The sequence below is a fragment of the Phytophthora sojae genome, assembly GCF_000149755.1.
Source record: "Phytophthora sojae unplaced genomic scaffold PHYSOscaffold_1, whole genome shotgun sequence".
Classification (NCBI taxonomy): Eukaryota; Oomycota; class Peronosporomycetes; order Peronosporales; family Peronosporaceae; genus Phytophthora; species Phytophthora sojae.
Window position 1 is genome coordinate 10,844,021 of NW_009258115.1, and position 21,370 is coordinate 10,865,390.

A 21,370-nucleotide genomic window follows, 5' to 3' on the forward strand; every position below is an offset into this window, starting at 1 on the left:
TAGCTTGCGGTTGCAAGGCCAAGATGAAGTGCTGCGCGCTGCGGAGTCAATGATGGAGATGTGGGGTACATGGTCTTTTGTTTGCTGTGCGCGGTAACTTTTTTCTCATCACTTACGCTACTGGCTACCTACCTTGCGCTAGATATCGATCCTCTTGTTGAAGACTCAGGGACACCCCCTGCTGAAGAAGTCGAGTGTGGAGTGGAGGAGCTTGCAAGACACTACATGGGCAACCCGAGCTTCCGCCAGATAGTGCACGAAATGCACGACCACTTCGACAAAGCGCTCGTGGGTGAAAATCCTTCCTACGAAGCACGCGTTTACAAAAAGTTCGAACACACTCCTACAGTTTAAGCGTGTTGGGGAATATCGTGAACATGCAGATGGTACATGGACTCCCTCGACTCTAGGAATCATTCTCTTGGGCGCAGTGCTCCATTAGACGAGCCTTGACAGTGTTCAGAATGGAGAGCATTGCGCTTGACTCTTCGAAAACCTGTCGAACGACAGCGACTTGCAGCATGACTGGCAGGTGCATGATGGCATCTTCCTCCTCCGCTGCAGCTGTGTCCCCGTAGTTCATTTTGTGGTAATTGAGAGCAGCATCACGGTATTTTTCGTATAGCTCGATACTCTCCGGGTCTTCAAACCCATAGGACGCGACAGTCCGCTGCTGCTCTCCACTCCCTCCACCAACGCCAGCATTCACAGCAGCGTTCTCTAAACACATCCGCTCATGAGCTTCTCGAATCTCTTCCTCTTGAACCCCGTAGGCTAGTGCAAGGATCAGAAAGACAGAGTACTTCCTTTTCAGATGATCTGCGAAGAAGTTGAGCACCTCTGCCGACATTGGGGTTTCCCTTCGGTCGAGTAGTTCAATCTCCCGCCTGCAGTTGGCGGAGAATAGCTCGTGCACGCGGCTCACCTTCTCATACACCAGTAGCGCCATTTGCGGGTGGGTAACTTGAGCCACGAGCTTCTCCATTGCCACTATTCGTCGCATCTCCGACTCTGCTTTTTCCTTTTCACCTGAAAGAACGCGGTGGCACCAGAGTTCACTTTGAAGAAGAGTCACCTTGGAATCTTGCCCTGGGGACACCCAGCTTTTAGTCGATGTTGCTGTAGATGTCGATTCGCCACCCGACTGCTTTTCCGCTTCGTTTTCCTTGGGTTGATTGCTGCGAGAACCGCTAGCATGCTCTTCGCGCTTGATTGTAAGAATGTGGCGAATCGCTTTTGTCCACAACTCGAACGTATTCTGGCTGTAGGAACCGAACTCTAAGATGCTGTGCGTGCTCGCATTCGGGTTGTTCGCAGCGAGCGTATCGATTGTGCTACCCGACGAGACCACCAAGCTTTGACGCAGTTCTTCGTTCAGCCACTACACAACACAATAACCGGTAGATTCAAAAACAGGCAACCTATGAGTTGATCGGCATCTTGCTTGCATCCCGGTCATCTTGGCCGTACTGTACCTCATCGAGCTCGTCTGTTTCCAACAGTTTGCGTCGAAATAATCGCAAGCTGCCGCTTTCGTCGTGGAGCGATGAGTATTTGTCGACTACGTCAACCTTCATGTCACCGAGCAGCATCATGTGGTGCAGCTCAATAATCTACATTGATACATCGCAGAGCAAAGATGCAGAGAGAGTTAGAACTCAATATGGAGCACGGGCTCCCAACAATTTGCACTCTACCTTGTCGGGTTTCAGCCCTTGCTCCCACCTCTCGCGACTAGTGAACATGAGGATGCTGTCTTCCTGCAGGGAAACGAAGTACGGCACCCATCCGCTGATGAAAAACATATTGCGCTCCAGCACCAACAGCGTGTCATTCAGCGTTTGCTACCATGCCAAAACAGAGCAACAAGATCAGCTAAACCTGTTATTGCAACCATGGTAAAGCTCCAATACGACGCTCACTTTGTAGATGATGGCAGTCTTGGCTCGCCCCAAGCTCTTGGGCGTCCACGGCGTTTCGCGCGACGTCTTGTCATCTAAAATGATGGAGGCGTTGTTCCCGTCGTGCGTCAGCGCGTCCTTGGCGCTCTGTCCTTTGGCCAGCAGCGTCTTCAACAGCGAGGGCGGCGCTTTACGCGCAGCTCGCTCTTCCGGCTCGCTCATACTTGAGCAGTCAGTCGGCCTGTCCTATCCGCAGTCGCTGCAACGAGCAGCTCAGCTCAATTGAAGTGACCTCTCACCTCTTCCACGGGTCGGGTCGATGAAACGAAGTGTAGGGTTTGTGTTCCAGGTAGGGTTTACCCGACCCGGGTCTATCTATTAGGGTTGAAGAAAGCCTGGAGAAATGCAACGTGCAAATGCATATTCGAATCATTTAGCTGGTTGGCCCGAGGCGACCACCTAGCGCATCGGCTGGTCTCCAGCTGCAGCGTCCATCGCCACCAAATGCGCCGCAGCATGAGCGAGCGACACGGCAGTGCCAGAAACCCTCGTACGGGCACATTAATGCACTCGCTGCCGCGACGACGCTCCAAGGACGACGAGCTCATGCGCACGCCGTCCTCCGCCTACGACCAGTTGCGCGTGAGCGGCTTCCCGCCTGTGCGCTTGGGCAGTTGGCACCGCTACCGGTCGCTGTCGCAGGAGTTCAACGACGTGTTCAAGCCCGAGGCGTCGTCTATTGCTCGAGAACCTGCGGTACGTCCAAGGGATCCGTTAACGGAGCTGCTCGTGGATTGGCTGATGAGAGGGATTTTAATCGTTGGCGGTGCCTTGGTGACTGCAGAACTTTCACGTGGGCATTGAACTCAAGCAGATTTTGACCGCAACGACTGCTCGCGCGCGCAAGACGAAGATCATCTGCGCCATTGGCCCGGCGTCCTGGTCTGTTGAGATGCTTGGTGAGGGATTCTTGCATGAGTCGTTGTAATTGCAACTGGGTTAAGCTGACGTTAGATGTGCATCTCTTTAGGACAACTTCTGGATGCTGGGATGAATGTTGCAAGGTTGAATTTCTCTCATGGTGACCATGAACTGCACATGAGAAGTCTGTCGAATTTGAGGGAGGCGATGGCGGCACGACCAGGTTGCCATTGTGCTGTGTTGCTGGATACAAAGGGGCCAGAGATCAGGAGCGGATTCCTAAAAGGACACAAACCTGTTCAGCTGAAGGTGTGCAGTTGTGGTAGGTAGGCTCATGTGATGAATGGGGCACTATGCTTACTGGCATTGGTGATGTCGATGTGGATCTGGTAGGCTGGGCAGACTCTGGAGATCACTACGGACTATGGCGTCGAAGGAGACAGTTCTCGCATTGCGTGTACGTATGAACAGTTACCGACGTCGGTGTCAGTTGGGTCCAAGATTTTGTGCGACGATGGAAGCCTCGTGATGACGGTGATAGAGTGCCGACCAGAATCGATCGTTGTGCGGGTGCACAACGACCATCTTCTCGAGGAGAAGAAGAACATGAACCTTCCAGGTTGGTTGGTTTCCGCTTCACCGTTGCTTGGTGGGTATGATCTCGAACTGAGTTGAAGCTTTTCATATCTATGTGCAGGGGCGGCCATTCAGATACCCGGGATTACTGAGAAGGACGAGGATGATCTGCTGAACTTTGCGATCCCGAACGGTGTAGACATCGTCTCGGGGTCCTTTGTGCGATCGGCTGCAAATGTGCGCGCGATTCGCGATTGCTTAGGCGAGGCCGGTCGACATATCCGCGTTCACGCGAAAATTGAAAGCCAGGAGGCCCTTCAAAACATTGACGAGATTATCGCAGAGGCTGACGGCATTCATGTCAGTCGTGGTGATCTCGGCATGGAACTATCGCCCGAGCGCGTGTTCTTAGCTCAAAAGATGATCATTGGGAAAGCGAACCGTGCCGGAAAGCCTGTCGTTACCTCCACTCAAATGCTGCAATCCATGACGAAGAAAATTACCCCTTCCAATGCGGAATGTACGGACGTTGCAAATGCAGTACTGGACGGGACGGATGCAATGATGTTATCAGCGGAGACGGCAAAGGGCATGTACCCGAAGGAGGCCGTAGCTACGATGGCCAAAATCTGTATCGAAGCTGAACAAGCGCTTGACTACGCGGAGGTCTACCGCTTGCATCGAGCAGCAAACAGCAAACATGTCAGTATGTGCGAGTCTGTCGCCAGCTCGGCTGTGGAAATCTCGCTCGACATGGACGTGAAGCTCATCATTTCACTCACAGACTCTGGCGACAGTACCAAACTACTTGCGAAGTATCGTCCAAAGGCCAACATCTTGGCTGTCACTTCTTCTACTCTGACGGCACGGCAGCTATCAGGGGTTTCACGGTAAGGAAAGGCTTATGAGCGGGGTTCTTGGTGCTCACAGAGTCTCACACGGTTTGGTTTCCTTGTATTTTGCAGAGGAGTGACGGCGCTGCTTGTGGAATCTATGACCGACGTGGACGACCTTACTCTAAAAGCTATCGCGTTTGCAAAGGAGAAGGGTTTGATCAAAAGCCATGACGTTGTCATCTTAGTTCACGGACTGGATGATGCCGTATCAAAGTCTACCAACGTGGTGAAGGTGATCGAGATAGACAAACAAAGCTACTCGAGTCCGAAGCACAGCTTTTTCAGTGGGATTCACATACCGTTCACCTAATGCAACAGCAAACGTTTTGGTGCTGTCAAAAAATGTCTATGGGTGATCTATCTGGTACTCTATTCGTGGGGTGCGCGGGGGATCGGGATGCGCAGGAAATCTGACGCTGGTACAATTGCTCGTCGCCCAAACGCTTCCTGTGCCTCCAGCGCAAGATGAAGCGTAGTGCGAGCTTTGAAGTCGGCAGACCAGTGGCGGAAGCGATGACTAAAGTGCGTCAAAGCGAGTAACGTCGCATTCATCTTCTTGGCTGCGTGCCCTGCCATGAGAGCTGTGGAGTGTCCGCGATGAACCGCCTAGAGGGGAAACCGTAGACGTGACTCAGCATTATGTAGGGTTGTACCTGAAATCACGCTGCGCCATTCGTACCTGTTTCACCATCTCATGGCCCAGTGTTGCTTCATGAACCAAAACCTGTCAAATGAAAGGCATCACCGAGGGTGGTGAGAAAGCTTTGTTGCCGAGTGAATACAGCAATAGTGACTTACATCGCAGTTTTGCGCGATGTCAAACATTCGCGATGAGTCGGCTGAATCGCCGAGGATGGCAACTTTGCGTCCACGAGCCTTGGGACCAGTTACCTGCAATGCATTTTGCAAAGTGTAAGCAACTTCACACCGTGGCAAAAGAAAATACTGCGCCGACAACGAACCTCGGACGCGTGAAGGATTTCGCCATTCGGAAGTTCAACGCTTCCTCCAAGCTTGAGCGTACGATACTTCGGGCCAGGCGGTAGACCGCGTTCTCGTAGCTTATCCATATTCAGCTTGCCAGGAACTGGATACTCTTCAATAACATACCCGAAGCAAGTGACTGTGTGTTTTACCGTGGCAGCTTTCACAATAACCCTGCCATCGTCCAGCACGTTCCACACGTCGCCATTTCCATCTGACTCCGCGTGGACCCACTTCCGCGTCAGACTCTAAATTGCAACGAACAATAAAAAAATTAGTCCCAGCTTCACGCAAACTCCAGTAATCTCCAAACTTACAGGATGCTTGGGTGCATTTCTCATGAACTTCTCATGTGCCGACGTCTTGCTCAGCATCTCGGGGCACACCAGCTCATGCACCGTGATCTTCAAGTTGGTCAGCCTCGTGCTGCTTGTAGAGAAGGCCGTGTTCAAGTAGGAAAAGAGTCCCAACGGCCCATACACGTCAATAGGTCGCGGCGCTCTCTCCTTCGTCTGCGGGTCCTTGTACTCGGCGTTGTGGTTGTCCAGCGTGCACAGAATCCCAGGCAGGCCGTAGAGGTGGTCCCCGTGCAGGTGCGTGATGAAGAGCTTGGTGGTGAGCGGCACCCGCACGACGCTCTTGATCAGCTGGCGCAGACTTCCCTCGGCGCAGTCGAACATCCAATTGGAGCGAGCCAGACGCAAGCAGACGCCCGTCGGGCTGCGTCGCACGGACGGAGACCCGGCGCCAGTGCCCAGGAACAGCAGCTCGAAGCCCGTGAACGGCAGCTGCGGCGGCGGCACGAACAGCGTGTTGCAGCTGCGCATCGGCACCGTCTTGAGCAGCGCCTGGCGCTCGCTGATGCGCGCGAGTCGCGTCGAGCGCCGCGCGGCTCGAGCCACGAGCTTCGAGGTGGACGACGCCATTGAAATGATGGCCGTAAAGTTAATGAGCAATTACGCGATAGTTGGTGTGGCGCACATCACATGCACTTTTCGCGGGAAAAGGGCACACTGCCAAGACTAACTAACAACTGAAGCCGGCGATGGCCATGGCGGACGTGACCGTCTCGAGCTCCGAGGGCTCGGACGAGTACGTGGACGGGTCGATCTTCCGCGTCAAGCTGCACAACTTCCTGACCTACTCGGACGCCGAGTTCTTCCCGGGGCCGCGGCTGAATCTCATCCTGGGCCCCAACGGCACGGGCAAGAGCTCCATCGTCTGCGCGCTCTGCGTCGGCCTGGCCGGCAGCACGCGGGTACATTTACTTATTATATTTGTTAACAATTGTTATGGTGGATATACTAATTTTTCTTTTTTCATGCTTTTTGGTGCTGTGCAGCTGCTCGGTCGAGCGGACAAGGTGGGGCAGTTCGTGCGCCACGAGAAGGAGAGCGGCTACACGGAGATCGAGCTGTTCTTCGAGCGCGGCAACAAGGTCATCCGCCGCAACATCTTCCGGGACAACAAGAGCACGTGGCAGGTGAACGGCAAGGACTCGACGCTCAAGAACGTGGCGGGCATCATGGAGGCGGCCAAGATCCAGATCGACAACCTGTGCCAGTTCCTGCCGCAGGACAAGGTCGGAGAGTTCTCGAGGATGAACGCGGTGCAGCTGCTCAAGGCCACGGAGAACGCCATCACGGACAGCGACTTGGCTGTGAAGCACGACGAGATCATTGAGCTGCAGAACAGCATGTCGGACAAAGGACGAGTGAGTTGACGTGGGGGTGCAGCTACGAGCTGGATGATGGAAGTTGCAGGTATCTGACAAAGTCATTGTTGTTGATGTATCGTCAGGAATTGGAGCATGCGCGCGCAGCTCTGGATCTGAAGAAGAGTGAGAACGCTCAACGGCAGAAAGAAGTGGAGCGGATTGAAGACTACGAAGCGCGTATCAAAGAGGTGCGTGATGTCGTGTGGCCGCTACGATATTTATATGAGATTTAATTGAAATCATGCTTGCTGTGTTCGGTGAATAACTGCAGACGGAAGAGATGGAGAAGAAATGCTTGTGGCTTGAATTTGAGGACGCGAAGCGTGAGGTCGAGGAGCTTAAGCAGGAGAAAAAGCGCTGTAAAGAGGCGATGGACGTGCGTCTTATGCTTTTTGATTCACTGTGTAGTGCCGGTCGTGCTAATCATTCTTTGATGTTTTGTAGAATGAACGCAGAGACAAAATTGCGCCTCTTGAAGCCCTTCTTAAACATGAGTTGAGCAAGCTGGATGAAGTCAAAAACGAGTAAGAAACGGGCACTGTGGAAAATTACATGTCATCGCGCTAACCCCTGCATGCAAAACAATTAGGAAAACTGAAGTTGACACCGAGAAGCGTCAGCTGATTGAGCGGATCAGGCAGGAAAAGAACCACGTATGTGGTATTTAGAGTTTTGTGGTTGCGTGTTGTCACCCGAGTTTCTAACCCAATTTTATTTTTTGCAGATTGAGACGATGGAAAGCGCTCAGAGTCAAACCTTATCGGATGTCAAGGAGCTGCGTAATCAGCATAATTCCACTCGCCGAAAGCTTGAGCGCTTGGAACGTGAAGTGGCAGAGGTACATTATTTTTTCACTCTCGCGTGTATCGAATTTCCAGATCGACTCTAATCTGAAACTTCCGCTTGGTGGGTTCCATGATGTTGTTAAACGACGCAGTGGCAGAGAGAACGAGAGGGAATGGCTGACAATGCTGACCTCAGAGAGCAAAAGGAGCAACTGGAAAGGCAGCAGCGCACCAAAGATATGGAGGTATGCTCAGCTCGGGCTTCAACTTTTATTTGCAAGGTTATTGACTATAATTTAACGTTGTTTTCAATAACGTCTAGGAAACTGAAATTCGCAGTCGGAAAGAAGCTCTTGCTCGCGAGCTATCCTATTTGGATAACGAACAGCGGAAGGTCTCTAGCAAGCTCGAAAAATTGGACAACGAGGATGTACAGCGCCGGTTGGCTCTTCAGCGATCTGACCCTGACTGTATCCGCGCTGCGGATTGGGTCAAGAACAACCAACATCGTCTTAAGCGAAAAGTATGGGGTCCCATCGCACTTGAGGTAACTTACATATCTGAGTCATTTGTCTATCTACCTTTCTAAATTGCTCAGCTAATACTGTGTGCCTGTGGCCACTCTACCTCCTAACAGATGAAGCTCAACGAAACAATCCATGCGAAGTATGTTGAAGACACCCTTCCAAAATGGCTTTTGACGGCACTGGTGACAGAGTGCTACGAGGACTACAACACGATCCTTCGCGAGCTGAATAACGGTAATTCAGATCGCCGCATCAAAGCCTCGATTTTGAACGTGGAAGATGGCAGGTGCCATGCTGTCAATAGGCCATACTCGGCGGAGCAAATGAACGAGTACTGCGATAGATACGGGATGCGTGGCTACTTAGATGAGGTACAGTGATTTGATCTGCTGTAGTTGAGCTATGATCGTGAGATTGACTTACACGTATCATCGCTCTTTTTTTGTAGCTGGTCACTGCACCTGACATTGTGCATGAAGCTCTCCGAGCCCATGGAGGTCTTCACACTGTGATGGTGGGCTCTCAGCAGACGGAAGACATCATCAACAGAGGCGGACAGATCTTTTCGGAAATTGCTTCAGCAGAACGAAAGGCTGCCTTTGTGACCCCGTACAAAAAATACGTCACCTCAGGTTAGTATTGCACTTTCGTGGTGGCGACGTGAAGTAGGTTTTGTTTGACAGTGCGGCTAACGATCTGTGCCACTATAACGCAGTTTCCAAGTACGGCAACCGCAATGTGACAACGCGCACAAACGATCTCTTAAATCCTCGTTTACTGGCCGCGTCCACTTCAAATGAAGACGAGAAAACTGAAATGAAAAAGATTCTGGCTGATCTTACATCAAAGGAGAAACGCATTCAAGGAGAGGTAAGGTGTTGCAGATATTGGGCCTACTCAAAACAGGTTTGAAACATGCCATATTTAACTTTAAAATTATGCTCCCTAGATTTCTGATCTCAAGGAACAAGAAAGACAATATGCGGGGGAGAAAAGGAATGTCCAGCATCGCATCACAGAGATCCGTTCGCAGATGAAGGAAGCCATTCACCTGGGTGAAAAGATTTCAGAAGGGGAAAACAAAATTTATTCCCTGAAAAGTGAGCTAGCTCAGGTAAGTCGCTTCAGCTCACATTTGTTTCCAGGTAATGGTGAATACGACTTACGCCGTTCATTTTCTAGGACGTGTCTGCGAAGGAGGAGGCCCTCACACGAAAGTTGAAAAATCAAGCATCTAAGTAAGTTGGCGAACGTGTCTATTTTATGATGGGGACAAAAACTAACTGGTTTCCATGTACCAGGCAAGCACAACAGATAAAGCGTTGCTTACAACTCTCAAGAGACCTGTATAAGGCCAGCGTACGCGAGGCGTGCCTATCGCTGCAGCTCGGAACTCAACAAGTTCGAGTCGATTTCACCGATAAACATCTCAAGCAGACGGAAGCCACCCTCCGGTAAACACAATCGGCGTTTTTGGGATATGTTGTTTGTTCTGACGTTTTGTGTCCTGTAGGAATCTTCGGGAAGCCTTAAAACGAGCAAAAGAAAACTTGCTAAATACTGCGAAGAAGGCCATGAAACTGAAGCGGAAAGCAGAGGAAGAGGCCCCGTGGGAGGAATACGAGGAGCGCTTCAACGAACTTCCAGATGATTTGGATGAACTCCGTGGCAAGATTGAAAACAACAAAGCAGCTTTGGAATGCTTCCGCGGCGACAGGAGCATTCGCGAGCTCTACGAGCGTGTCTGCGCCGAAATCCAGGACGATGAAGCGCATTTGGCTGATCTGGAAAGTTTTGTTACCCATGGAGAGGACAAAATCAACGGAATTAAGGTGCGACTCATGGAATGGGGTAGAGGCGACATTGCACTGATATTAATTATCTGTTGGTTCGTGTCGAACTGTATCAGGGGGAATGGCATGCCAAGCTGAAGGAAGTGGTGTATCACATCGATTCCTCGTTCAAGGAGTTTTTCATGGACATTGGATGTGTCGGTGAAATCGTGCTGGATGACGAGGATCCGGTAAGCTCACTGCTTGCTGAAGTTGTTGAAATATGCAATCCTGATCGTGTACACTTGATCGTGATTCAGGACGTCGCGAAATGGGGTATTCAACGTCGCGCACAGTTCCGCAAAAATACGAAACTGTCTACGATGACCGCAGAGGAGCAGTCTGGAGGAGTACGTATTTCAACACTTCTCAGGCTTGCATGGATTTTTTTCTTAATTGGCTGACAATGCTGTATGTAGGAAAAATCGGTTGGAACAATTATGTATTTGATGGCTCTCCAGAGCCTGACAAAGTGTCCATTCCGGGTGGTGGACGAAATTAATCAGGGCATGGACGTGTACAATGAGCGTAAGGTGTTCCAGCGGATCACGAAGTCGTCGTGCGGTAGCAAGCTGCCACAGTACTTCCTCATCACTCCGAAGCTAATCACTGGACTCCAGTATCATCGGGACACGAAGGTTATGGTCATTCTCAATGGCCCGTATAACATGGTTCGGCAAGAACTGTGGGACCCCGCTCGCTTCATTGCTTGCGGGAAGCAGTCGAAACGCAAAGCAGGCAGTGCTGTCAATGGCTCCTCCAAGAAGCGTACTCGAGCGTGAGCAAATCGGTATGTGTCCGCATCACACGACAGGGCCTCTTGGAGAGCATTATAATACATAAGCAAGTGGTTTGTTTTCATGCTTTAGTTTTCATTTCATCGTTCGAATGTGACTACTTCCTGTTCTACCCACTTTGGACACTTCGTGCAGAAAGCAGATCATTCACGCACGATACTCTACATGAAGTTGAATGCCGATTGCCCGCCACTGAGGCGCGTGCCATCGCCCCCAGGAGGCGGAGCTGTTCCTGCTGCAGCAGCTGCGCTGCGTGGCGAGTTGGCGATCGCGAAGAGGTCTTTTCCAAAATGGCTCAGAGCCTTGTTGCGCTCATCCTGCTCAGGCTGCTGATAAAACTGTTGTTGCGGTGGAGCAACTTGCTGCTGGGGCGCGTACGACAGGTTAGACGAGGTAGAGCTTCCTAGATTATCGAAGCCATCCAGAAGCTAAAAAGTTTAGACGAAATAGCAAAACGTTAGATACAAACTCGCGTATTTCATGTGTATAACAAACGTACCGAAATCTCTTGCGGCGGTGCCGGGGCTGGTGGGGGCTGCGAACGGACGGGGGAGCCAAGAAGATCTGCAGTAACCTGGACAGGTGGTTGTGCTGGTCCAGCAGACGACTCCAGGCTAAGAGAGCCGAACCCCAGAAGATCAACTTCTTGTTGAGGCTGCTGACCTCGGTTCTTACTAGGGCTACCACGTTGCGCCCGTGCAGAGCGCTTACTGCTCGTTTGGGAAGGGGCCTGGTCCGCTTCATCGGCGTAACCAAGCGCACGCAAAACCTGAAGTGCCTTTGATACTACGCTAGGCTTGGCATCTTTTCGGAGCTGGAGGAAAGTGTTAGTATCAAACACTTTGTCAGTAAAAACATTGACGCAGTAGCCATGATGTAGGCAATGTATGTGTACGGCAACACCTACCTCCTCGACGACCTCCACATTTTCTTCGAAAAATTCCTGGTACGGAACTGCACCTGGCGAATCCAACAGTGCTAGCACCACGTGCAAACCCTTCAGGCGGACTTGCCAGGTGTCGTCTTCAAGCTTGTCTAGCAGGATGTCACCAATAGTCTGTGCATCCAACGTCTGCGCAAGGTCCACAAAGCGCTTCAATCCGTCTGCAGGTGGTGCGCGGGAGAGCCCCGCAGGTGCGCATAAGTTGTCAATCATCGTGCGCTCATAATCCCTGTAAATAGTTCACGTTAGTACGAGAACATTGCAGCTAGCACTTGGCTGCATGGATCGTACCTGCTAGTATCGCCTCCTCCGGCCCCCTGGGCATTCGGCTGGTAGTGGCCATGGTCAATTACTTGAGGGCCAGCACGCAGTTCGTCGTGGTCAGCTAAAGACGAAGCCATTGACTTGTCCATATTGCGGCGATCCCATTTTTCAAGCGCGGCCGAGCCAATTTTCATCAGTACTTCCGCCTTCTTGCCAAGTGCAGTCGTCGGTACATCGCTGAGCGGCTGTCCGTTCACAGGAAGACCCATGCTACCAATTCGGTGGGTACTTCCACTCAGCATACGATTCGTGTTATCGATGTAGGACGGCGTACTGCTCGAGCTGCCACCGAAACCACCTCGCGCACTGCCTCCCATTGGATTTGGATTGTACGCACTCCCGGAGCTTGCATTAGGGTTGTACGCGTTTCCAGAGCTCGCGTTGGGGTTGTAAGCGTTCCCAGCACTAGCGCCGCGAACAGCGTTCGGGTTGTACGTGCCGCTGTTAAACCCACCCAATCCTGACGTTGCACCGGTGTTACTGGAGCCAAATCCGCCGGCGGGCTTGGGGAAGTTCAACGAGTGGCCCACAAGAACAGTGGGGCGATTGTCCCGCCTTGTGGCTGGGTTGTAGCGCGGCTCATTGTCCATTGCAGGGTCCTTCTTTTGGTATCCTGTGCTACTCCAGACGCCCGCGCCCGCACTCTTCGAGGCCAGACCAGACGATGACGAGGATGACCACGAGCTGAAGCCGCTAGCTTGCTGCTGTTGCTGCGGTGCCGAACTCTGACCGTACCCTCCCTGCGAGCCGCTTTGGTTGTACCCATATCCCCCCGAGTTCCCACTGTTCTGTCCATAGCTATTGCCTCCACCGTAGCCACTGCTGCCTCCTCCGTAGCTGCTGTTACCACCTCCGTAGCCGCTGTTACCTCCACCGTAACCACTGTTACCGCCACCATAACCGCTGTTACCCGAGGGGCCATTGTATCCTCCGCCGGAAGGTCCATTGTAGCCCCCAGAAGGATTTTCCTGATACGGAGCGGGTCGCGAAGAGTTCGCCTGCGGCTGCCCCCACGATCCTCCGACGTTCGAGTGCTGTCGCTCCGACTGGCCACCCTGATTGTAAGATCCATTGCTATTGTTGTATGACGGCGCGTTGTCTCCTTGCGGGGCCTGCCAGCTATTGCCTCCACCCTGAGGAGGCTGCTGCTGCTGTTGCTGTTGCTGTTGAGGCGGCTCCTCATTGCGACGCGACAAGAAACCGTCATTCAAGCACACCAGAGCTTCCTACAATCAATCAACCACAGCGAATAACAACCCCATGACACATTAGGCCTCTGCACCATCACATGGTATCTTCCCTTCCTTCGTCCCTCACCTGGGACGCCACGCGGATACGACGATACTTCTCGTCACCATACACCGGATCCGGAGGCCCTGAAAACTCTGCAATTGAATGCATCACACCAATCCAGCAGAAACGTCAGTCCGGCAGCACTAAAAAGCACGTAAATGCCCCTACTGTAGCTCTTCACGCACGCAGATAGGCCGAGATCTCCTGCTCCTCGTCCCTGATGGCCTCCCTGAACGCGGGCGCGCCCTCCCTGATGCAGAACTGCCAGTAGCAACAGCACAAACAACAGCACAACGTCAACAACGCTGAAGGCGCTTCCCGGCAGCTGTTGCGCTCATCACCGAGATGATCTGCAGCGCCTTGAGCTTCACGGTTAAGTTGCTCTTGTTGAGGCGCCCCAGCATGTAGTCGGCGATCTTCTCCGCGTCGCGGTTGTTACCCTTGGTCGAGTCTGTTACAGCCGAGAGACAAGGAAGATCAGCACGCTGACGTGACGTCGATTAAGTTGCAGCAGCAGCAGCAGCAGCTTCCACGCACTGGCGATCTCCTCCATGAGGTAGACGGGCACGGGCCCGTCGTGCAGACTCGTGGCCTCGGCCAGCGCCTGCCGGTTCATCGTCCCCTTGGAGCTGCGGCGGTCGGTCTCCTGTTGCGAGCGTAAAGCGATTTGGCTGACTTCTACCGCAAACCCGAGGGGGGCGCGAACAGTGGTACACTGTACCACCGAAACCTCTGCAATATCATGCATATGCCTTACTGAAGGTGTTGTGTTGTACACATAAAAAAATGAGCAGCATCGCACGACTAGCGCAACACTTTGATAACCATGGGAGGGCAAGGGCGAGGCCGGCGCCTGACGGACCGCGAGCGGCTAGAGATCGCCGAGTTCGCGCGGCTGCATCCGCAGGTGAAGCACGTGGAGCTGGCGGCCGCGTACCGCGTGAACGAGTCGACGATCCGCAAGTGGCGGCGGAAGAGCAACGTCACCAAAGTCCGCGCTCGCTGCGTCTCAAGCGGCAGCGGTGAGCGCCGCTGAGGCCAGACGGAGCGCGCGCGGCAGTTCGACGTGCAGTTGTACGAATGGATCTGCGCCGCCCGCAGCAGAGGGGTGAAGCTGAGGCCGATTCAAGTGCGGGACAAGGCGAGGGCGCTGGCGGCGAACTTTGAGCACATGGAGAACTTCAAGGCCTCGTCCGGATGGTACTATCGCTACTGCGGGAGGTTCAACTTGACGCTGAATGCATCAGTCGCAACGGTTCAAGATGGAGATAGAGCTAATAGTACCAGCAGGAATGGTGCTGGTTCGGGTGGAGGTAATGCAGTGTGAAGGTCTGGGAGCTGCAGATATTCTTCCGCTTGAGTTACTAACCCCGGCGGGGGTTGGTGACTGCGTTGAGAGCGACTGGAGAAGTCGTGCCAGGCTGCCATTGCTCAATTTTTGCATCACCACGCCGCGCTACTGACTCGAGCAAGTCGCATGCGATTCATTAAGCATTTGGCTGACGGGCCTGAAGAGCTGAAGGCATTTACGCGCATGACGACTGATGCCCGCGTGCAATACGCAAAGTCCTTCGCTGGGGTAGGCAGTCACGAAAGCGTCGAGCAGTCGAGCTACGTGTACAGACCGGCACTTGTGCTGTAGGACTCGAAGACGCTGGCAGATATTGGCGCTAGGCAGTTGTGCTCGCAGACTCTGGGGTAAGTAGCTCCAGAGTACTGCACCACAGCAGCATGCACTCAGAAATTTTACCTTTGAGCACTTCTGGTATTTGTTTATGGATGTATGTCGTGATTAGACCCATATTTAAGCATACGATTCCTGCATATGGAATTTTGATTTGGAACTATGGACGACGACGACGTCGAAGACCTGCGCGTCGAGGCGGTGGTGGTGGACTACTACATGAACAGTCCACTACCTGCCGGGGCCATCGAGAAGCTTCCTGCATCTCCTTGTTATCTCCGCGCTCGCGAGGTTCCAGTCGTGCGTATCTTCGGCGCTACACCCGCCGGACAAAAGGCTCTCGTGCACGTCCATGGAGTAGGTTTTCATCCATTTGCACGAATCCTGCTGTGAATTACGAGCTAAACTTTGGTGCAACTATTCATATTATGCTAGATCTTCCCTTACTTCTACTTCCGAGCTGAAGACGACCCGGATTTCGAGGATCCGGAGCGTTTGCGGGCGTTACTGCCTCGATTGGCAAAGGACATTGAGGCTGCCAACGCCTCAAAACAGCAGCAAAACCGGCAAAACAATGGGAACTCAACCGCAAGATATAACCCCAGTAGGATCATCGCCAAGGTGAGAACGGGTAGTGGTACTAGAGCTATGGTAGCATGAAATTTACCATTTATCGGTGTGGTGATGGCGTTGGCAGATGCTGATTGTACAAGGAACGCCGTTCTACGGCTACCATCCAAAGCCGAAACTGTTCGTGCAAATTTTCTTGTACAATCCGCGAGTGGTGACGTCGGTTGTACACGTGCTGGAGAGTGGAAGTGTGGGTGAACAAAGATTCCAGCCGTACGAAGCCCACGTTCCATTCCTACTTCAGGTAGGTATTGCTGCTCAGTGCAAAAATCAATTTGGGTGAGATGAATTCTGAATGATAGAGGGTGTTGCAGGTCTTTGCGGATTACAACATTGAAGGGATGAACAGCGTAGCTTTCAGCAACGTGAAGGTACGCTTGGAGGTTTCGATGTTTTGTAATGTTCGGAGTAGCAAGGTTGACCATGTACGCGCGAGCTTAGTTTCGCTTTCCCCTTCCAGTGACGCAGAAGCATCTGGCCCACGTTTCAGACGAGTGTCGCTCCATCCTACTTTCGACCGTCCCGGCGGACAAGATCAGCGGCTTGGACACAACCAATTCGTTACCGACTGGACGATCTGCTCCAGTTCCTCCAGCTCCAAAGCAGTGGTTTGATCGACAATCCAGTTGCGCGCTGGAAGCAGACGCTGCAGCTGCAAGTATTTTAAATCCGAAGCGTTTTGAGACCCAACAGAGAGCGGCAGAAGGCACAGGAGAGCTCCGGAATGTGCCGTCGCTGGCGGCTATTTGGGAGGTAAGGTATTGTGTTGGTTAAGCTATAAATGATAGTGTCTGACAGCCTTTGTTTTGTCGGACAACAGGAAGAAAGATTACGGCGCATCCAAAATGGGGAAAGAGGGACCTGGATGGTTTCATTGAGTCTCGAGCGGAACGAGGATGGACCTAGAAGTTTTCAAGAGAGTGCGACGCCAGCCCAATCGGCATCATCGCTTTTATCCCAGTCTTTTTTCAAGAAAAAGATGCAGGACTCCGTCGATGCCGTAATGAAGGAGATGGAGAAGCAAGCGGAAGGAAAGGTGGTTGAAAGACGTTCTTCCGGCCTTTATGAACCTTTGTCTGCAGGTGACGTAATGTCGTGTGGTAACTCATTCGCCGCTGAGAGTGATTTTTCCTATAGCCAAGCGGAGCATGATGGTAAACGCGATTCTGACCAGGTCATTCAGTTAATTAGCTGCGTCGCGATTGGTTCTGAATGGTCTGAATGATCTAATCACATTTTCGCGAACAGGAATCAGCCGAGGAGGATGAAGCGATTGTAAATATTTTGCTGGAAATGCAGCAAGAAAGTGAACCCGTTCATAGTGAGTGGGATGGTAAAGAAGAGCATGACGGGTACCACACGCCAGACGACGATTATGATGACGAAGACAATGCCAGCAAATGGGAGAATCGAAATGATGAAATAGGCGACATTTTGGCGTCCCAGCATCTCGTTGAAGAGCACGTTGAAAACGAAGCTCCTGGATCGCCACAAGGTAACGGGTGGTGGGATATCGCTGAATCTCGACCAATTGCAAGTCCACTTAGTGAACTCGGCAGTCCTCGGGTTGTCCTTCACACACCGCAAGAGAGGCTACATAAGGTTTGTATCGTCTTTCTTAGCTACTAGAAGTATTGAGTTGTCAAAATTCTAACACAACTTCTGAAGCCGCCCACGAATGCAGCACGCTCTATCCGCTTTGGATGCAGCCCTGAAGATTTACCCTTGGTAGGTGATATCGAAGACCTACTTCCACCGCGTCCTCAAGAGTCGGTACCGCTAACTCCTCAAGAAGAATCAGACCCCGTGGATCGCCTCCAACTTTCTCTTACACCGCACCCACAGCCGCTTCGAGCAAAACCGAGGGTTCAAGCACCCGCCGTGGGCAATAATCGACTGTGGTTATTTAGCCCCGAGCCCCCCACGTTGGCTCAGGTTCTAGCGTCGTCACAAAACCTCGGAGTGGACCCGATACAGGTTGGAATAAGCAATACCCGGACGTACTACAAATTGGCACTGACACATTTGGATTGGAAAATGTGCTGCAGTATAAACCCGCCTTTTTCAGCAACTCTGCCGATATCCCGGAGAAAGCGATGGTGTTCGGCGGCAAAAAATTCGATTTTACACCGCAGCACCCGAGTAATATGCTGGTATTTGATACCACTGCTGCACGACAGCTTTTGAACCCTCTCAGCAGCAATGATAGTAAGGGCGGCGTCAGCGGTGAATCGTGGTTTAAGCTTTCCCAGCTAAAGGCCCCAAATTCCGCTCGATGTAGAGGAGAGAAGGTAAGGCAATGACCGTACTTGGCGTTGTATCTACCAAGCGACATCACCATTTTCATTGCTATCGGACAGGTTCGTCGATTACGGATGCCAGCCAGGCTGCCCCCTGATGCTGCAGCAGTTGAAGCTTGGATGTCGAGTGAAAATAAGAGCAGGAACACCATACCCAAGGTACGGCTTAATGTTTTGCCTAAATTATTTTGTTTCGGGTGCCGTGCTAATTGAATGGGTATTGTTCAGGTGCGGCGCAAACGTGGTCGGCCATCACTTACGTCAACGGCATCACAGTCGATCAAGGCGACTTCCTCCACGGTTCTCTCAAACGTGACGATCTTGTCGATCGAGATATTCGCTGCATCACGAGGCAGTATGCTCCCAAATCCACTCCACGATCCTGTGAATGTGATATGCTACGCTGTGGAGGCACAAGAGGGGCCCACGAACTCAAAGACACAAGAAAGGGGCTTCCTCTTCTGGAAACCAGAGGATATGGAGCAAACGGCTCTCAGCAGCGCGGGTTTATGCGTGGACAGCAGTGAAATATCGGTGTCAATTGCTTCGGATGAACGTGACCTCTTCCGCTCACTGGAGGCGTTGGTAAGGCGCTGGGATCCTGACTTTTTGGCAGGATTTGAAGTACAGAAGGCATCTATTGGATACCTAGTCGATCGAGCGTCGCAAATGGATGTGCGTATTCATTTTGTCCACATATTTCAAAGAAATTGATCTGCTCACCTAGGTGTGCTGTGCTGAGCAGGTAAACCTCATACAAACGCTGTCTCGGCTTCCGTTAGCACCGATAGATCCTCGAAATGTGACTACGGTGCCCGATCAAGAAGGAGACAGCCAGAAGGAAGCATCTATCGGTACAACTTGGGGCGTGAATAAGGCTGCTGGGTTATGGCTTCACGGAAGATACATTCTGAACTTGTGGCGTATGACGCGTTCAGAGGTATGGCGAGCTCTGGTTTAACTGTTGAGGTGATAGGCGCTAACGTGTTTGTTTGTTTGTTATAAGCTTAAATTATCGCGCTACGCTCTTGAAGACGTTGTGTGGGCCGTTCTAAAGCGAACATATCCAGTGTACTCAGCTGATCAATTAACTACGTGGTTTCGCGAAGGTGGTCAAATGAGGTGGAAGGTCATTCGGTACTTCCTGGAGCGAGCAACTCTTAACCTCCAAATCCTTTCCAAAATGCAGTTGATCACAAGAACCAGGTACGTGCAGTTCGTTGTGTAATGGTGTGGATGTCAGTCATCTCATGAATGCTCTGTGTACTTATACTGTACATTAATTTGATGCAGCGAGATGGCGCGGTTGTTTGGGATAGACTTCTATTCGGTGCTTTCTCGCGGATCCCAATACCGAGTTGAAGCGGTCATGCTACGCGTGACCAAACGGAAGAATTTTCTGTTGGTATCACCAAGCAGAAACCAGGTGGCTGGACAGGCCCCGATGGAATGTATTCCGCTGGTGATGGAACCCCACTCGAGCTTTTACCCTGATCCCGTCGTGGTTCTAGACTTTCAGGTACGAGAGGCCATTGCTCATGCTCAAAGTGCATTATCAATGATGTTGCTGACTTTGTTGTTAGTCTCTGTATCCATCGCTTGTAATCGGCTACAATTTGTGTTATTCAAGCTTGCTTGGTCGGCTAAAGGATGGCTTGAATCCAGAGTTGGAGGCTTCACTTGGTGTTATCGACTACTCTCCAAGCGCCTCAGGTCTTCTGCAGTGTAAAGATGATATTATCATCGCCCCGAACGGTGCACTATTTTGCCCGAAAAGCCATCGCCATGGCGTTCTACCGCTTATACTGGACGAGATTTTATCGACTCGAATTATGGTGAAAAAGTCGATGAAGACGGCGAAGGAATGCAACCAGGAGCGGCTGGAGAAGGTTTTGAATGCTCGGCAGCTGGCGCTGAAAATGATCTCAAACGTGACGTACGGATACACCGCTGCAGGGTTCTCAGGTCGAATGCCTTGCGCTCAACTGGCCGATGCAATTGTTCAGGTAGGTTTATCCGCTCATTCGACGTACTTGAGCACTCTTCTGTACTTACTTGGCTATATCGTTTTGCTTTAGACTGGACGATGCACACTTGAAGCTGCTGTTCGGTTGATCGAAGGGCGGTCGGACTGGAATGCCAGAGTGGTGTACGGCGATACAGATAGCGTTTTCGTGCTGCTCAAAGGAAGGTCGAAGGCAGAGGCCTTTCGAATTGGGCAGGAAATCGCTGACGCGGTCACCGCATCGAACCCGAGGTACGAAATTGCTCTTCTCGACCTTGCCGAAGTTCGTACTCACTTGTTTCGATCATGAATTCTTGACCTCAGACCAGTGACATTAAAGCTGGAAAAGGTTTACATGGGCTGCGTCCTCGTATCGAAGAAGCGGTATGTGGGCAACAAGTTTGAATCTCCGACTCAAGAAGTGGGCATCATCGAATCGAAAGGGCTCGAGACAGTTCGACGAGACTCTTGCGGAGTTGTTCAGCACGCTATGCAAACGTCTCTCGAGATACTTTTTGCGTCTTCCGACTTGTCCAAGGTGAAGCAGGGAATGGAGAAATACTGGCTTCAGATTCTAGAGAACCGAGTACCGCTGAAAGACTTCATCTTCGCCAAAGAAGTGCGTTTGGGGACGTACAGCAACGGAAGGTAAGGGCTCAGTCTTGCACGGGGTTGTGATCGATATTCTAGTCGACTGATGTGTATTATGATCCATCTCTTTTGTAGTGCCCCTCCTGCAGCCCTCGTCAGCACCAAAGCCATGGGCAGAGACCCTCGCGCAGAACCTCGATATGCGGAACGTGTACCCTACGTGGTGGTCAATGGGCCACCAGGCGCAAGGCTTATGGACTTGGTTGTGTCACCCGACGAGTACTTTGACAAGCGGAAGCGATACAGCGTCAACCACCACTACTACATCAACAAACAGGTTCGAACATTTCTGCTCGGGCATCAATGTGGAAAGCCATCAAAACTAACTATTGTTTGCTGTAGATCATCCCGAGTCTCGAGCGGTTGTTCCTGCTGACAGGGGCGAACATTCGATCGTGGTACGCGACCTTGCCTCGATCGTCCGTGAAAGCTCGTCAGCATGTGTACGAGAACGCGACACCCACGCGCCCGTTTGGGCGCGGCTTCCGATCGATCGACGCGTTCTACCTGAGCAAGCACTGTCGACTGTGTGGAGCAATCGGCAATGACACGCTGTGCCAGGAGTGCACCGCCAACCCGCAGCGAAGTCTTCTAGCGATCCATA

At 51.9% G+C, this 21,370-nt stretch overlaps 7 protein-coding genes across 7 annotated transcripts; 4 read left to right on the forward strand and 3 right to left on the reverse strand.

The window, feature by feature from the left end:
- Positions 1-69: 69 nt before the first annotated feature.
- PHYSODRAFT_472353 (hypothetical protein) lies at positions 70-354 on the forward strand (the record flags this gene model as incomplete). The annotated part of the gene is made up of 1 exon (XM_009518846.1): positions 70-354. One exon carries the CDS (start codon positions 70-72, stop codon positions 352-354), a length of 285 nt encoding a protein of 94 aa, XP_009517141.1.
- Positions 355-406: 52 nt separating this feature from the next.
- PHYSODRAFT_349401 (hypothetical protein) lies at positions 407-2,123 on the reverse strand (the record flags this gene model as incomplete). The annotated part of the gene is made up of 4 exons (XM_009518847.1): positions 407-1,381; positions 1,476-1,613; positions 1,698-1,844; positions 1,923-2,123. The coding sequence occupies 4 exons, from the start codon at positions 2,121-2,123 to the stop codon at positions 407-409; spliced, it is 1,461 nt and encodes a 486-aa protein (XP_009517142.1).
- A 384-nt stretch (positions 2,124-2,507) lies between these two features.
- Positions 2,508-4,604, forward strand: PHYSODRAFT_467666 (pyruvate kinase; the record flags this gene model as incomplete). Its single annotated transcript, XM_009518848.1, has 6 exons — positions 2,508-2,720; positions 2,746-2,860; positions 2,932-3,131; positions 3,216-3,441; positions 3,520-4,280; positions 4,329-4,604. The coding sequence occupies 6 exons, from the start codon at positions 2,508-2,510 to the stop codon at positions 4,602-4,604; spliced, it is 1,791 nt and encodes a 596-aa protein (XP_009517143.1).
- A 207-nt stretch (positions 4,605-4,811) lies between these two features.
- On the reverse strand, positions 4,812-5,958 carry PHYSODRAFT_472581 (hypothetical protein; the record flags this gene model as incomplete). Its single annotated transcript, XM_009518849.1, has 4 exons — positions 4,812-4,875; positions 5,118-5,185; positions 5,257-5,526; positions 5,596-5,958. The coding sequence occupies 4 exons, from the start codon at positions 5,956-5,958 to the stop codon at positions 4,812-4,814; spliced, it is 765 nt and encodes a 254-aa protein (XP_009517144.1).
- Positions 5,959-10,993: 5,035 nt separating this feature from the next.
- Positions 10,994-14,112, reverse strand: PHYSODRAFT_358752 (hypothetical protein; the record flags this gene model as incomplete). Its single annotated transcript, XM_009518850.1, has 8 exons — positions 10,994-11,364; positions 11,436-11,750; positions 11,844-12,108; positions 12,171-13,429; positions 13,521-13,588; positions 13,682-13,757; positions 13,838-13,947; positions 14,034-14,112. 8 exons carry the CDS (start codon positions 14,110-14,112, stop codon positions 11,098-11,100), a joined length of 2,439 nt encoding a protein of 812 aa, XP_009517145.1. The 3' UTR covers positions 10,994-11,097.
- Positions 14,113-14,322: 210 nt separating this feature from the next.
- PHYSODRAFT_323329 (hypothetical protein) lies at positions 14,323-15,198 on the forward strand (the record flags this gene model as incomplete). Its single annotated transcript, XM_009518851.1, has 4 exons — positions 14,323-14,487; positions 14,539-14,809; positions 14,894-15,075; positions 15,139-15,198. 4 exons carry the CDS (start codon positions 14,323-14,325, stop codon positions 15,196-15,198), a joined length of 678 nt encoding a protein of 225 aa, XP_009517146.1.
- Positions 15,199-15,342: 144 nt separating this feature from the next.
- PHYSODRAFT_468044 (hypothetical protein) lies at positions 15,343-21,142 on the forward strand (the record flags this gene model as incomplete). Its single annotated transcript, XM_009518852.1, has 14 exons — positions 15,343-15,537; positions 15,616-15,801; positions 16,125-16,181; positions 16,252-16,563; positions 16,631-16,984; positions 17,059-17,412; positions 17,479-17,787; positions 17,859-18,101; positions 18,339-18,695; positions 18,856-19,050; positions 19,117-19,316; positions 19,741-20,116; positions 20,456-20,763; positions 20,842-21,142. The coding sequence occupies 14 exons, from the start codon at positions 15,343-15,345 to the stop codon at positions 21,140-21,142; spliced, it is 3,747 nt and encodes a 1,248-aa protein (XP_009517147.1).
- Positions 21,143-21,370: the final 228 nt, after the last annotated feature.